At 37.0% G+C, this 14,229-nt stretch overlaps 2 protein-coding genes across 5 annotated transcripts in view; one reads left to right on the forward strand and one right to left on the reverse strand.

The window, feature by feature from the left end:
- The window catches only part of CkIIbeta (casein kinase II subunit beta), a 42,224-nt gene extending 30,270 nt beyond the window's left edge, over positions 1–11,954 (reverse strand). For 2 of the 4 annotated variants that reach the window (XM_083110013.1, XM_083110015.1), the window contains exon 1: positions 11,865–11,921. Coding sequence is in view for 1 of the 4 variants with exons in the window: in XM_083110012.1 (XP_082966138.1) it covers positions 3,603–3,631 (29 nt within the window). In the remaining 3 variants the exon portion in view is untranslated. Of the gene's footprint in view, positions 1–3,602; positions 3,676–11,864 lie in introns of those variants that run through there. The other 2 variants (XM_083110014.1, XM_083110012.1) reach the window with 2 other exon arrangements.
- Positions 11,955–11,969: 15 nt separating this feature from the next.
- Positions 11,970–14,229, forward strand: part of LOC145977749 (nucleolar complex protein 4 homolog B) — a 35,541-nt gene continuing 33,281 nt past the window's right edge. The window contains exon 1 of the mRNA XM_083110011.1: positions 11,970–12,222. Within this exon, the coding sequence (XP_082966137.1) occupies positions 12,103–12,222 (120 nt within the window). The 5' untranslated portion in view covers positions 11,970–12,102. The remainder of the gene's footprint in view (positions 12,223–14,229) is intronic.

Below are 14,229 nucleotides of genomic sequence, written 5' to 3' on the forward strand. Positions count from 1 at the left end.
TAGGTTCCATTAGCACTCCTTTCGTTCAATTTAGCATATACGGACAACATCGGTTATTCTCAATGAAAGAAAATACACTGAATTCTTTTAATTTTAACCTTCCACGTCCTGTATTCCACTTCTTTCTTCAAGATTCCATGTTGAATTACAAATTCCACGGCATCTTCCACACCCGGCAACAACTTCACGACGCATCCTCGACACGTCATCTTGTAAAAGCAGCAATAGCGCATATTGTGCTCTCGTGCAGAAAGCAAATGGCGGCAGCATTAATAACGCATCGGAAATGGATTTTCGTAGAAAACCACATGCATTCGCATTAAAATGGATCAAAACTACATTTCCGAACATCAACAACGCTACAGAAAATGATTTGCGTAAGTACTTTCTCATGTAAATTTGAAGAAATCCGTCTCTGGTATAGTAAAGTGTTACCCAATATACTATCCTGAAGACGGTGACAAGACCTTTCCGGACGTATGAACAGACTGTTGTAGTACACCGTCCCGCCTGGTATATATTAATCTTGTTGCTGGAGAAATACGGTGGAATAAGCGCATGGAAAAAAATGTATGCTGATACTGTGACTTTTAGTGCATTTCGTTATGATGTACAACTTTGTTTTTTAATTGCACAATCAAGAAAAATAGGTTTTGAATCCATATGTTAAAATGTAAGTTCTGAGTTTTGTTTCTTTTTACTGCAAATCTTAATGTTTTTCCCCGTGCCCTGAGAGGTGTCACTCGTATACCAATAGACAGTTTCATGTTGTTCATTCTCAATTTGTATTGAGATCAATATATTCTTATTGCTATTGTTGAACCTGGCATGACCGTGTCAACGGGGACACAACGTGCTTCAGAAATGTTGACACATGTAACCCACAATAACAAACAAAGAAGAAAGAGAGAAACATAAAGAAGACACAAAAAGAACAAATACAAAATCGACAACAAAGGCTTGTCTACACACTAAAAATAATAATAATAAAAAAGATTGAAAAAAAATACACAAGGATACACAAATTAATTGACACAATTGTGCTTGGTGTGATATGGTTAAAAATAATACAAATTAATATTAATGTTGTGTAAAAAGATATACAGTAGACTCGCGATTATCCGAGCTAATTGGAACCAAGATTACTTCGGATACGGAAAAACTCGGATAATACGGAGATAATGTGCTAATAGGTCGTAAAGGATGAAACAACACTTCAAACTGTATAGTAATTATTTATTACTAGTACAACATAAATGAAAAGATTACTTTTTCCACTTAGAATAGGCCTACACAGACTTAAACACCACCGTAACAATCGGATATACCGACAATGTAACGAACACGTGCAGCGCGGATGGTGACTTGACTCCATAAAGAAACAGGGGGGTGCGTTATGAAGCAGGATGTTTTCCAACCACTCCCTTGGTTAATCGCGAGTCTACTGTAAATGTTATTAATATGCGAGAAAGGACAAAATATTGTTAAGGGTTGGCAATATGTAAGGCGAAAAGTAAACAAGCAAAATGAAAATGAAAATACTTGTTACTGGGAAGTTGGTTCAGAAATGAGAGCTATTATTCGTGAGTGCTGGAACACAGATACTGTTCATTTAACAATAGAGTTTTTAATTTGTCTTTGAAGTTGTTGCAATTAGTGAGGGACATCATGGAAGGAGGAATTTCATTCCACACTCTTGCAGCTTAATATGTAAATGATGATTCGAAAAGCACTAGTGGGTGCTTTGGAAGCTCAAGTTTCGATTTTCCCCTTGTTTTGTAATCATGTATTTCCCTTCTGAATTTTAACTTCTGGAACACAGATATAATTTTCGGCATCTGGTCATGTTCAACATTTTGTTTGGATTTAGGGTTGGGAGGATATGATCATATTTTCTTATGTGGTACACGAAACGGAAACATGAATTTTGGACTTTCTGGATTTTGGTTTTGTTTCGAACGGATAGATTTGGTCCGAAAATTACGTTGCAGTAGTCCAGTAAATACCATGAGGTATTTATGTTCGATAAATCATCATTGAGCAAAGCTAAGGCTGCATCCGGTGATTTCGATGGGAAAGGAATTTGTAGTTGAGTGTCATCTGCGTAAAAATGAACTTCACTGTGATTGATTATGGTAGGTATGTCGGCTGTAAAAGTGGTATAGAGGAGAAGGGCTAGAATGGATCCCTGTGGGACACCAGTTTCCAATGGCAGGGTGCGAGAGAGAGAGGCGTGGCAGCATTTATGAATACTCTCTGTTGTCTGTTGTTCAGATACGATCTAAACCATCGGAGAGCGGGAGGTGAAAAATTGTAGTATTTTAATTTGCTTAAGAGCAGGTCATGATGAACACTGTCAAAGGCTTTAGTGAGATTCAGTAATACTAACGCTACTGCCATTCTCTTGTCTATTGATCGTAATAAATCGTCAGTTACTTTAAGTAAAGCTGTTGCCGTGCTGTAAAACCAAGATAAAACTAAGTATAATTTATGGGTTTTAAAGGTAAAATTTAAAAAAAATCCATGACTATGACGACATTTTTCCTCTTGTGCATAAATATCAAAATTATGAAGTTTTTAGCCATTTCCAGACCATCCAAAAAATTTATTGCATGAAACTTCTGCGGTAAATAAGATGCAAAAAATAATGTGACAGATCATGTAAACTCACTCAAGAAAAGAGTTTTCTAAATTTAGAATTATTCCTCTTTTGTAGTGTAAATTAGGAATCTTGCGTAGTCAAATGATTAGTGCTCTAGCCTTTAATGTAAGAGGTCCCAGGTTAAATTTCTGGTGGATGTCCCGAAAATTTCAGTGCTGACCCAGCATCGTGAAGGCAATTGGGGAGCTACTTAAGAAGAGGGCTCCATCTCGAAAACCAGAAAACAGTTGCAATGGGACTTGATCTGCTGACCAATGAAAAAGCTGCTTGAGCAGGCCCTGGCCCTTAGGAAATTTAGTTTATTTTTGTAATGTGAATATCATTGCCTTTCCGGTTAAACTGCAACTGTTATGTGATAAATAAAAAAAATGTAACCACACCACTTGCCTTGCTATTATCATTGGATTAATCTCTCATGATAATCTTAAATGATATAGTACTTGACTCTGCACTAACCTAACCTATGTTTATTTCTTTCTACTTAGGAATTTTTGACTTCTTGGGTTAATCGCATTGATTGATGTATGAAGAGAATAGATGATGGGATGAACACACGGATACATCCATTAAATATCCAGGGTTCGAACCTGTGACCTAAGACCTCACAGCATCTTATGCAGACCAATCCACTACAGAGGCTGGCATTTGAGATATCAACATACATTTACATCTTAGATGATAAAGTATAAATCATTACTGACGCACCAAATTACACTGACTAGTATGCTTGAACCTTAAAAACATGACCAAGTGTGAGTCTATTCACAAAACATTCACTAGTATGTGCCAAAGTTGAGCAGTCTTATAGCGATGCATTCCACTAATACAGATAGATTAATTTGAATTAAAATTCTTGCAAAAAAGACAAAGCACCAGAATAAATGTCCTTCTTATAAATAAAAACAAAAAGACTGTAAAAATCTAATGAATACAGATCTACCTTGCAGCAAAAAGCAGATATGTTTCCATATCACACAAATTCCTTGTAAAAGGACATTTCGACACAAATACTTTGTTGACAATGTAGATATGAGTAAAAGGCGACAAAACAACGCAATTGGACTTTGAAATAATTTTATCTCTGAATGTCAACGGGTCAATTTTGAAACCAACAAAACACAGCTGTTCCAGCAGAGGACCAAAAGCATTTTTGAAGCAAGACAGAACTGACTAGAAGCTAAAAGTACAAAAGTGTCAGCAGGCAAAGATGAATGACAGGGTGTCTACAATTTTGTAAAAGCAGAATCGCTTTACATATCCAGACAAAGAACCAAAAATCTTCAGACTAAATAATTGAGCCTACAAGTGTAGATGAACATGTATGGAAAAAGATCACTATATTTTAGCTAAGTACTTCCCACTTAGAATCACAGGTAACCAAATTTTAGAATATTTATGTATAAAAGTAATAAAGCAGTTGACTATTGGATAGTGACAGGGAAGCAAGCAAACATCCAGGGTGAGTTTTGAAACATGACTAATGATTTCTTTTTTTCTAAAAATTCATAATCATAGGGCAAATAATACATAATTATAAAATTTTGAAATATATTTCTCCAGAAAACTATGTGCCTAACATATGTCAAAAATTGAAGCAATGCATGCATTAGCAATTAAAAAGATTTTTTTGTGATTTCACTGTGTGCACAGATAGGCTAATCGGGACTAGGCCTACAGTTTAAAATTAGATTTGAACCACTATATGCCTCCATCAGGTATAAAACATTGCATTCCTTGATTACAATGTGACGGCTTTACCACTAAGCCATGTGGGGGAGGCGATAAAAAATAGTGCAAGGATCTCAATAGTCAACATTCATTCCAAATTCAAGGTATATCAGGCAGACCAAAAACAGTTTCATTTCTTGAAAACATCAAAGTGGTATAAGATACACAAGGTGTGCTAAAAAGATTCCATTTAAGCATGCAAAAATAACACAGGTCTCCTAACGTGTTTTTCCACTCCCAAACTAATTTCACTATATTGATGCTTCACAAATTAGGCTACAACAAAGAAAAAAACCTTTAATTTTAGGCAAACTGTGGCATGAAAGATGATATTGATGAAGAGAACTCTAAAGGAACACCCATGCTCCCGCTGACAAAGAACTTTCAGTGTAGGAAGAGACGAAAAGAGTGAAACTAGTTTCTTCAAAATGTGATTTACCTACCTAGTCAACCTTGAACATGGATAATCTTTCAAGTAACCTGCAAGTCTCACCAGTTGGTGGTGAGAATAGTAGATGGGCCAACTTTCACCAGGTGAGGGGAATAAACATTTTCTTTTCCGGACAGGTTTTGGCAACTTAAGCTTAAGAGCAGGCAGACGAGCAAGACTGTATACCCTTGAGTAATAACTCACCATTGCTGGAATGCAAAAATAAACTGTATAAAACTCCACCACCTGGTGAAAAATGACATTTCTACCATTATCACCACCACCCAAATTAACTCAGGATTGCCCACAATAGACACAGTCTCCAAACACATCATGTGTCCAGGGACTGAACTATGATTTATTAGGTAACACACTACCCTGAAGGCAGAGGCAGAATGAGCCTCCGAAACGTAGGCAATTAAAGATTTAACCATGTGATTAAAAGTCCGAATCACCACTGATCAGCTACAAAGAAGAACTCATAAATTTGCCTGCTGTAATGGTTTTTGGTTTGTGAATCTTTTAAGTACATATAGATCAATCTTGTCCTATATATTAACTGTTCTATTGTAACACTAATTTTCAGAAAGGTATAATTTAAAACATGAACTGCAACATGAATTATCTATACTGACAAGCAGTGGCGGATTACCAAATAGGCCCACTAGGCACGTGCCTAGGGGCGGCAAATCTTTTTTCCAGAATATCAAGAATAATAAAAAAGCATCTTACGTACACAGTGACAATTTAGACCTATGAAACCAATGTTTGAAATCAACGGTTTGCAACACTTTCTCTTCATACGAAAGAAACCTTGATGTATCGGATTTATGTGTTATCAAGAAATGTTTTGTCTGCTCTGCCTGCACATAAATATATGAAAACTGGGATAGTGTAATGAAAGCCCTTACTCATGTAAGCGATGATCCTAGTTCGAAATAAGGCCTTATCCCTCTTGAATCAACTAAACAGGCTGGACACAGCTTTCATGATCACTATTTGGAAGGATATATTTCAGAGATTCCACAGTGTCACCGTGAAATTACAAAGTGTCAACATAGATTTAACAATAGTACATGATTTATTTGAATCACTTGTGAACTTTATAAGTTCTCTTCGTGACATGTTCGACTCTTATGAGCAAAAATCCATGGAGAAAACTGATATGGATTACGAGTGTAGTTATAAAAGGTTTAGAAAACGTAACATTCAAGCCGATGAAGTAAGAGACAATGAGGTTGTTCTAACAGGAAGAGAAAAATTTAAAGTTGAGGTGTTTCTTCCTATTCTTGATAAATTGCACACTGAATTAAGTAGAAGAAAACAAAACTATAAATTAATCTCTGACAACTTCATGATTTTCATTAAGTTTCTGCAAAGTTCTTCTTGTGTCATTTCTGAACGTGCAGGTAACCTTCAGGCTGCATATGAAACTGATCTGGAATCAACCTTTCCAAACGAATGTGTGTATTTTGTGGGGCTTCTGAAGACCAGAGGAATCTGTGACTCGCCAGCAGAAATGTTAGCCTTTATACGGAAAGAAAATCTGCAATCTGTGTTTCCAAATGTGGACATTGCATTAAGAATATTTTTGTGTACTGCTGTAACAAACTGTTCAGCTGAAAATTCGTTTTCGGCCCTAAAAAGACTGAAGACTTATCTCCGTTCAACAATGTGTAATAAAAGACTGAACAAGTTATCTATTCTCCACATCGAAGCAGACATCTTGACTGATGGACACATCAACTTTGAAGAACTTATACACGAGTTTGCAGCAACCAAAGTGAGGCGGAAGCGGCTTCATTTATGTCTGGTGAGTGGTGAATTTAATTTCTCAATACATTACATAATTTTATTTATAGCACATACAGAAAATGAATTGTTTGTTACTGACTTTTATCCTTTGTTTTTTTATTTCAGTATGTTCACTAATTTTTATATTAGCCTGTAAAAATACTGCAAATAAGTTACTACTTTTCTTTTGAGAAGGGCGCACATTAAGTTTGTGCCTAGGGGCGGCGAGGAAGCTTAATCCGCCACTGCTGACAAGGGCTTGTTGCGAAAGTGACCCAAAGCACACTTGCTCAATAAATGTGATTCTATTTACGATCAAACTCTTATGCAAGTTTTCTTCCACACAACAATAGCCTCCTAACATGGACATATTGATCGAAGGAGTGGTTGATCCCCCTACCCCGTAAACTGGCATAGTTTACTTCAAATTAGAGAAAATAAAGTTGAGTTAATTACCATTCCTAAAGAACAAAGTAAAAAGTGTGTCAGATCAAAAATTGAATATAAAATGCAGGGAGCAAATTTACAACACCGGTAGTTTCTCTAATTTGTTTGAAATTCAGCGTACTCACTAATTTTGGCCTCCTAATCACGAATCTGCAGTTAAAATTTGGCACTCACGTGTAGAAATTTCAAAATAAGCGATATTGAGTGGTCCGCGATCGGCACAATAGCTCATTATTTACCGGAAAATTCTGTTTCAAATACTTAAAAAACGATAAATACACCACTGATATTGCTACGACCCCAAATTTTAATTATGCTTGCCTAACCTAACCTTACCGTGAATGATTCTTGGGGCTATACGTCAATGGTGTGTGCACCCATGCATGGTCTTACAACCTCACATTTGCCTAACCTAACCTTACCAGAATGGTCAGTGGGGCTAACCGTCAATGGTTTTCCAGTAATTGCGACAAGGAACCGATAAGAAATCTTATTTTCGTAGCACTTTCACGGCCAACGTTGCTCATTGAAAGATGCCATTTTGGTATGTGTGATGTGGGAATGTTTCATAGCGGAAATTCATGATCTTTCTTGAAAATTAATTCTCTGACGGACAATAGCCTTTGGCAAGTACACCTTCATACATCATCACACGTCGTGCTTGTGTTTTGTTTATGTTCATTGGGTATCCAGTGTTTCGAACTGTCAGTGTTTGCAACGAAAGTTAGAAACATGACGTGTCGTGGATGCATGGTGAAATTTGTAACGGGTGTGGAAGATCCAGTGGATTTTTTTTATTTAATCGAACACGGGGTCGTGAAGAAAGGAAAGGAATGTTGAAAATGTGGCAGTGAATGTAAGCTACTCGTCAGAAGGAATAGGCTGTGGGTATATGCCTAATATGACGTGTCGTGGATGCGTGGTGAAATTCAGGCATCCTGGAAACTGATTTCTTCAAATTTAAAAGTTTGGGGCTCATTTGGAGGCAGGTGACTCCAGCCAATTTCTAACATGCCTTTAACAGGGACTCTATAGAGAAAACCAGGTAGCTGGAGCGGAGCCGCAGTAGGTCAATTACCCCAGGGGTGGAGCCTGGAATTGGTGGGAAATTTGGACTCAAAAATTTGAAACAAAAATAATTTTTTGTTTAAATCTCCCACTGATTCCGGGACGGATAGCCCCAAAAATTCACGGATCATGCCACGAAACATTACAATTTTCTTCGTAAAACGTGAAGAAGTTTAAAAAAAAAAAAAAAAAAAAAATCAGATGAGCTTTGTTCACAGGTATTTCTTGGGTTCCGAAGGTTGAAACACTGCATAATGAATGAAAATTGACAAAACACAAGCACGACGCGCAATTATGTAGGAAGGTGTACGCGCCACATTGTGTCTCAGGCAAGCAAAAAGACTACAAGAAAGAAGTACTCATAATGTGAAAAACTGCAATTACTTTGATCAAAAAGACATCAATTCACCTTAAGGAATGTTCCGCGAAGTAGATAGGTAAGTACGAATGTCAAAAATTAACAAAACAAAGAAGTTATAGGTGTCCGATGGATAGTAAATTTTACCTATATTTTTACAAATATATGAAAATATATGTCCTTCGGACACCTCTAATTTTTTCGTTTCGTCAATTTTTGACATTCGTACTTACGTATCTGCTTCGCAGAACATTCCTGAAGGTGTATCAACGTTGTTTTAATGAAAGTAAGAGCAATTTTTCACATTACCAGTACGTCTTTCTGGTAGGCCTTTTCGCTTGCCTGACACACAATATGGCGAGTACACCTTCCTACATAATCGCGCGTCCTGCTTGTCTTTTGTCAAATTTTTGACATTCGTACTTACGCATCTCCTTCCCGGAACCTTCCTCAAGGTGTATTGACATTGTTTTGATGAAAGTAAGAGCAATTTTTCACATTACCAGTACTTCTTTCTCCTAGCCTTTCCGCTTGCCTCACACACAATATGGCGCATACACCTTCCTACATAATGATGCGTCGGGCTTGTCTTTCCTCGATTTTCAATTGTTATGCAGTGTTTCAACCTTCGAAACCCAAGAAATGCCCGTGAACAAAGTTCATCAGATCTATTTCTTTTTCACGTTCTTTTATGAAGAAAATTGCAATCTTTCGTGGTGCTATCCATCCTGAAATAAGTGGGAAACATCTAGAAATTGCAAAATAAGCTAAAATAAGGCATTAGTTCTCGGAATGGAAACTGTCGATTTTCGCAAATTTTTTTGTTTCACAACCAAATATATATATTTCTGATACTACCACGACACCAAATTTTAACTATGTTTCCTAACCTAACTGAACTAACCTAACCACGTGCCAATGGTTCGTGGGGCTAGCGCCAATGGTTCGTGGGGCTAGCGTTAATGGTTCGCAATTATTTCCAATTTCTAGATCCTGATACTACCACGACACCAAATTTTAACTATGTTTCCAAACCTAACTGAACTAACCTAACCACGTGCCAATGGTTTGTGGGGCTTGCGACATGCCATCCTTCTAACTCTCGTTGCAAACGCAGACAGTTCGAAACACTAGATACCCATTGAACATGAACAAAACACAATCACGACGAGTTATGCATGAAGAAGAAGAAGACGGCGCGTGATGGTGTACAAAGGTGTACGCGACCAAACGCTATTCTCAGTCGGAGAATTAATTTTCAACGAACAACATGAATTTCAGCTATGAAACATTCCCACATCACACAAAACACCTTCCCGATGTTCGACAATGCTACAGGAACTTATTACAGTAAGTAGTTTCTTCTGTAAAAATAAATAAATGTGTCCGAAGGATAGTAAACTAGTACCGAAAAATCTAAGTACAATAACAATAAATATTTCTATAAGGGCATGAGGTGATCCCAAATGACACTAATGGTTGTGAGGACAAAAACTGTTACAATGTATAAATGGTTTAGATACAACATTAGATCTGTATTGAGATGGCATTAATTAATTTGGTAAAAATCTGATATTCCCCGAACACCTATAACTTCTTCGTTTTGTCAATTTTTGACATTTGTACTTATCTATCTGCTTCGCAGAACATTCTTTAACTTGTATTCACGTTTTTTTTGATCAAAGTAATTGCATTTTTTTTTTTTAAAAAAAAGTGTTTTTGTAAATGAAGAACGTACCTTTCCGCAAATGGTTTGTGGGGCTATGCGAGAATGGTGTGTGGGGCTATGCCTATTTTCTTCGAAACCAATTTTTAACTATAGTAACCTATACGTGACCCTACCTAACCTAACCTTACCGGAAATGGTTCGTGGGGCTATGCGTCAATGGTTGAATTTCCGCTATGAAACATTCCCACATCACACAAAACACCTTCCAGATGTTAGACAATGCTACAGGAACTTATTACCGTAAGTAGTTTCTTCTGTAAAAATGAAGAAATCTGTCCGGGGAATATCAGATTAGTACCATTAATTTCATGTCAATTACTAAATGCTTGATCATAAACAAAAACATATCTCCCAGGAGCATACTTATGACCAAAATCGTCATAGTATGTTCAATTTACAGAGAGAGATATGGAATCAAACTTCCCAAATTAACAAGCAGAACAAAAAGAATGAAATATCTTGCAAGAGAAACTGTACGTTCATAAAAGAAGGCACCACACAGTGACAAATCATGAAACTCAGTGAAAATAGCACCAAACCTACATCCACCACCCCATGAAGGTGATCACTGTTAAAAAGAATGCATAATACGTGCAAAGACATCTGGAAGGGCAGGACATGGGTGGCCACTCCCCCTTCAACCCCTGGTTGGAAACTAACCAGACATTCACGCAACAATTTCATTTCCCATGTTAACTATTATACAAGCATCGCAGGAACATAACAGCAAAGTGAATGTTTTTTGTCTTTGTTAACGGGCATCATTATTATGCTAGAAAATATGCCTAGTTTGCCCCTCCCCGGAAAAATTACCTTGGTTGTCCCCACCCTGAAAAAATTCCTGCCAACATCCATGTATGCACATGAAAGATAGGGGACAGGAAAAACCAATACAACATAATCAGATCTAATAGATAGTATTACTTAGTCATCTGCAAAACTATTAACATGAAGTAGAAAAAGAATGTATGTAAATACTTTAATTGTTCATTTTCTATTTTGGATGTTGTCACATATCATCATAATATTGTTATTCTTGTCTGACAAACCATATTTTGAATGTAAAAATACAAAACACCTGGTAACTACTTCGACAAATGAGGACTTCGTGTTAACCGATAAAATTGAAGAATGTCTTGTTGAGAGTTGAATTGTGTATTAAATTAAACTTAGCCTACTTCTTTATAGACAGGATATTATCATAATTTCATTTCTTCGTGTGAACCTTAATCACTTCCCCTTAAAATCTAAAAACTTTCAGGATGGAATTGCAAATTCAAGAAAAAAAAACTGCATATGCTCCAACAACCAACAGTGCTAGTTATCAAATTCTGCCTGTCGACTGGAACAAGATAACCGAATAAAAGCATCTGACCTGCTGGCTTTAGAACGTAGTGCAAGTGACTATGTGCATATAAGGTAAACCTATACAATCGCCATACTCAAGGACTACATTTCGGTAAACAGTCCAATTGGGAACGACTTCAAGAAATTTGACTTTTTTTAGAATCTGCTGCTTATTTTACTTTCTTTTGTGCACATATATTCCTACTATCATTTAAGTATATATAACGTATTTTTTACAGGCAGTTCAGCTAATATCCAGCCGATAGTTTAAAATAATAGAGCAAATATCAATACTCCTTACCTTTTTCTACCCTGATTAGCCACGCTTGACGTTCTTCAAGATAGTATATACAGCGCCATCTAACAGAATGTGGTGTTGAAATGAAGAACTAACAAGAACAAGGACGAATCGAATTTCGTGTCATGTTTCTGTCATGTCACGTGTTTTTAAACTAGTGAACCTATTTATAACAGGTTAATTAATATATACTATTTGTATAATTACATTACGCATGCACAGTGAATTAATATAAACAGCAATGAGTGATAGCAAGACGGCGAGAAAGACATTCACAAAGAACTTGAAGTTAAAGGTTTCAGAATTCTTGGAAAGTAAAAAGAACTCTAATAATTTGGTAGACATTATGTCACATTTGGAGGTAAATAACTGACGATACTATTAGAATTTGGGATATTTGACATAAGTGTAAAAATTAACGAAACTGGGTGTTATCTGTCAGAAAATGGACATTGCCCACTGTCTGTATGTGTATCCCATGTAAAAAAATGGGACATTTGGGTCTTGTGAACATCTGTCCACCTCCCACAGTTCACAGGAGACAATATATTTCGGTAACTGTTTCGTATATCGGAAACACATTTCTTCATTTTTACAGAAGAAACCACGGTATCAGTTCGTTATATCGGAGACACTTTAAAATCGAATATTTTATATTTCGTATGGTTCGTTCGTACCAATTGTGTATTGCGGAACATATTTGAAGTTCCCATTAAGGTTTTCACACGATTAGAAACAATTTTTACATTAAAATAAACCTTTTCTCGAAGTGTTACGGAACGCACGTCATAGTGCGAGCCCCACAAACCATTCGTGGATAGTCCCAAAAACCATTCACAGAAGGTTAGGTTAGGCAAACAAAGTTAATAAACGGCATGGTTATGTTTTCGATTAAATTGAAACAACGGGAATTGATTTCCGGCTGAAATAGATTGAAAGATGAAAGAAAATGGTACTAATTTACTATCCTTCGGACACATTTACTTATTTTTACAGAAGAAACTACTTACCGTAATAACTTCCTGTAGCATTGTCGAATATCGGGAAGGTGTTTTGTGTGATTTGGGAATATTTCAGAGCTGAAATTCATGTTGTTCGTTGAAAATTAATTCTCCGACGGAGATAGCGTTTGGCGCGTACATCTTCCGACACCATCACGTTCGTACACCTTCGTACACCGTCGTGACTATCATGACGGGTCGTGATTGTGTTTTGTTGATATGCAGTGTTTCGAACTGTCTGCATTTGCGACGAGCGTTAGAACGGTGAAACGGGAGGTAGAAGAATGACGTGTGCTGGGTGTGTGGTTAAGTTTGTTCGGCTTGTAATCACGAATCTGCACTTAAAATTTGGCGCTCACGTATAAATTTGGCGTTTATTTGGGGACAGGTGAATCCGGCCAAGTTCCAACATGCCCTTAACAGGGAGTCTATAGATATAGGCGGGGCCGCGATAGCGGTTGGGGGCGGTAAGATGATTACCCCAGGGGCGGAGCCCAGAACCAGCGGGAAATTTTGAAATCGAGGGTGTGGAAATACGAACTTAATTGAGATTATTTTGCTATTTCCACGTGTGAGCGCCAAATTTTAACTGTAGATACGTGATCATGGGGCCTAAATTAGTGAGTATACCGAAATTCAAACAAAATGAAGAAATTTCCGGTATTGTAAAATCGGTCCTTAAAATTTGTTGTAGGGCATTTCTTGGGTTTCGAAGGTTGAAACACTGCATAACAATTGAAAATCGAGGAAAGAGAAGGCAGATCCGTCATACCGAAGCGTCATTCTTTACGACGGTATCCGCGCCATATTGTGTGTGAGGCAAGCGGAAAGGTAGGAGAAAAAAGTACTCGTAATGTGAAAAATGGTATTAGTTTGATCAAAGCAACGTCAATAAACCTTCAGGAATGTTCCGCGAGGCAGATACGTAAGTACGAATGTCAAAAATTTGACAAAAGACAAGCACGACGCGTGATTATGTAGGAAGGTATACTTGGCATATTGTGTCTGAGGCAAGAAGTACTGGTAATGTGAAAAATTGGAATTAATTTCATGAAAACAACGTTAATACACCTTCAGGAATGTTCCGCGAAGCACATACGTAAGTAAGAATGTCAAAAATTGACGAAACGAAAAAAAATAGGGGTGTCCGAAGGATAGTAAATTTTTACCGAAAAGTGTCTCCGATATAACGAACTGTTACCGAAACTACTTACGGAAATGAGTGTGTCTAAGGTTTACAACATTCGTCGAGGTATTTTCTTCATCGTGGAATATATTTGACCTGGAAATTGTGTATTTTTCAAGAGAAATATCTCACCGATGCACAATTGCCATTGTTTTCATTTGCCTCCCGTACCTAAACCAGA

Source organism: Lepisma saccharinum, chromosome 23, assembly GCF_977018435.1.
Source record: "Lepisma saccharinum chromosome 23, izLepSacc3.1, whole genome shotgun sequence".
In the NCBI taxonomy this organism is placed as follows: Eukaryota; Metazoa; Arthropoda; class Insecta; order Zygentoma; family Lepismatidae; genus Lepisma; species Lepisma saccharinum.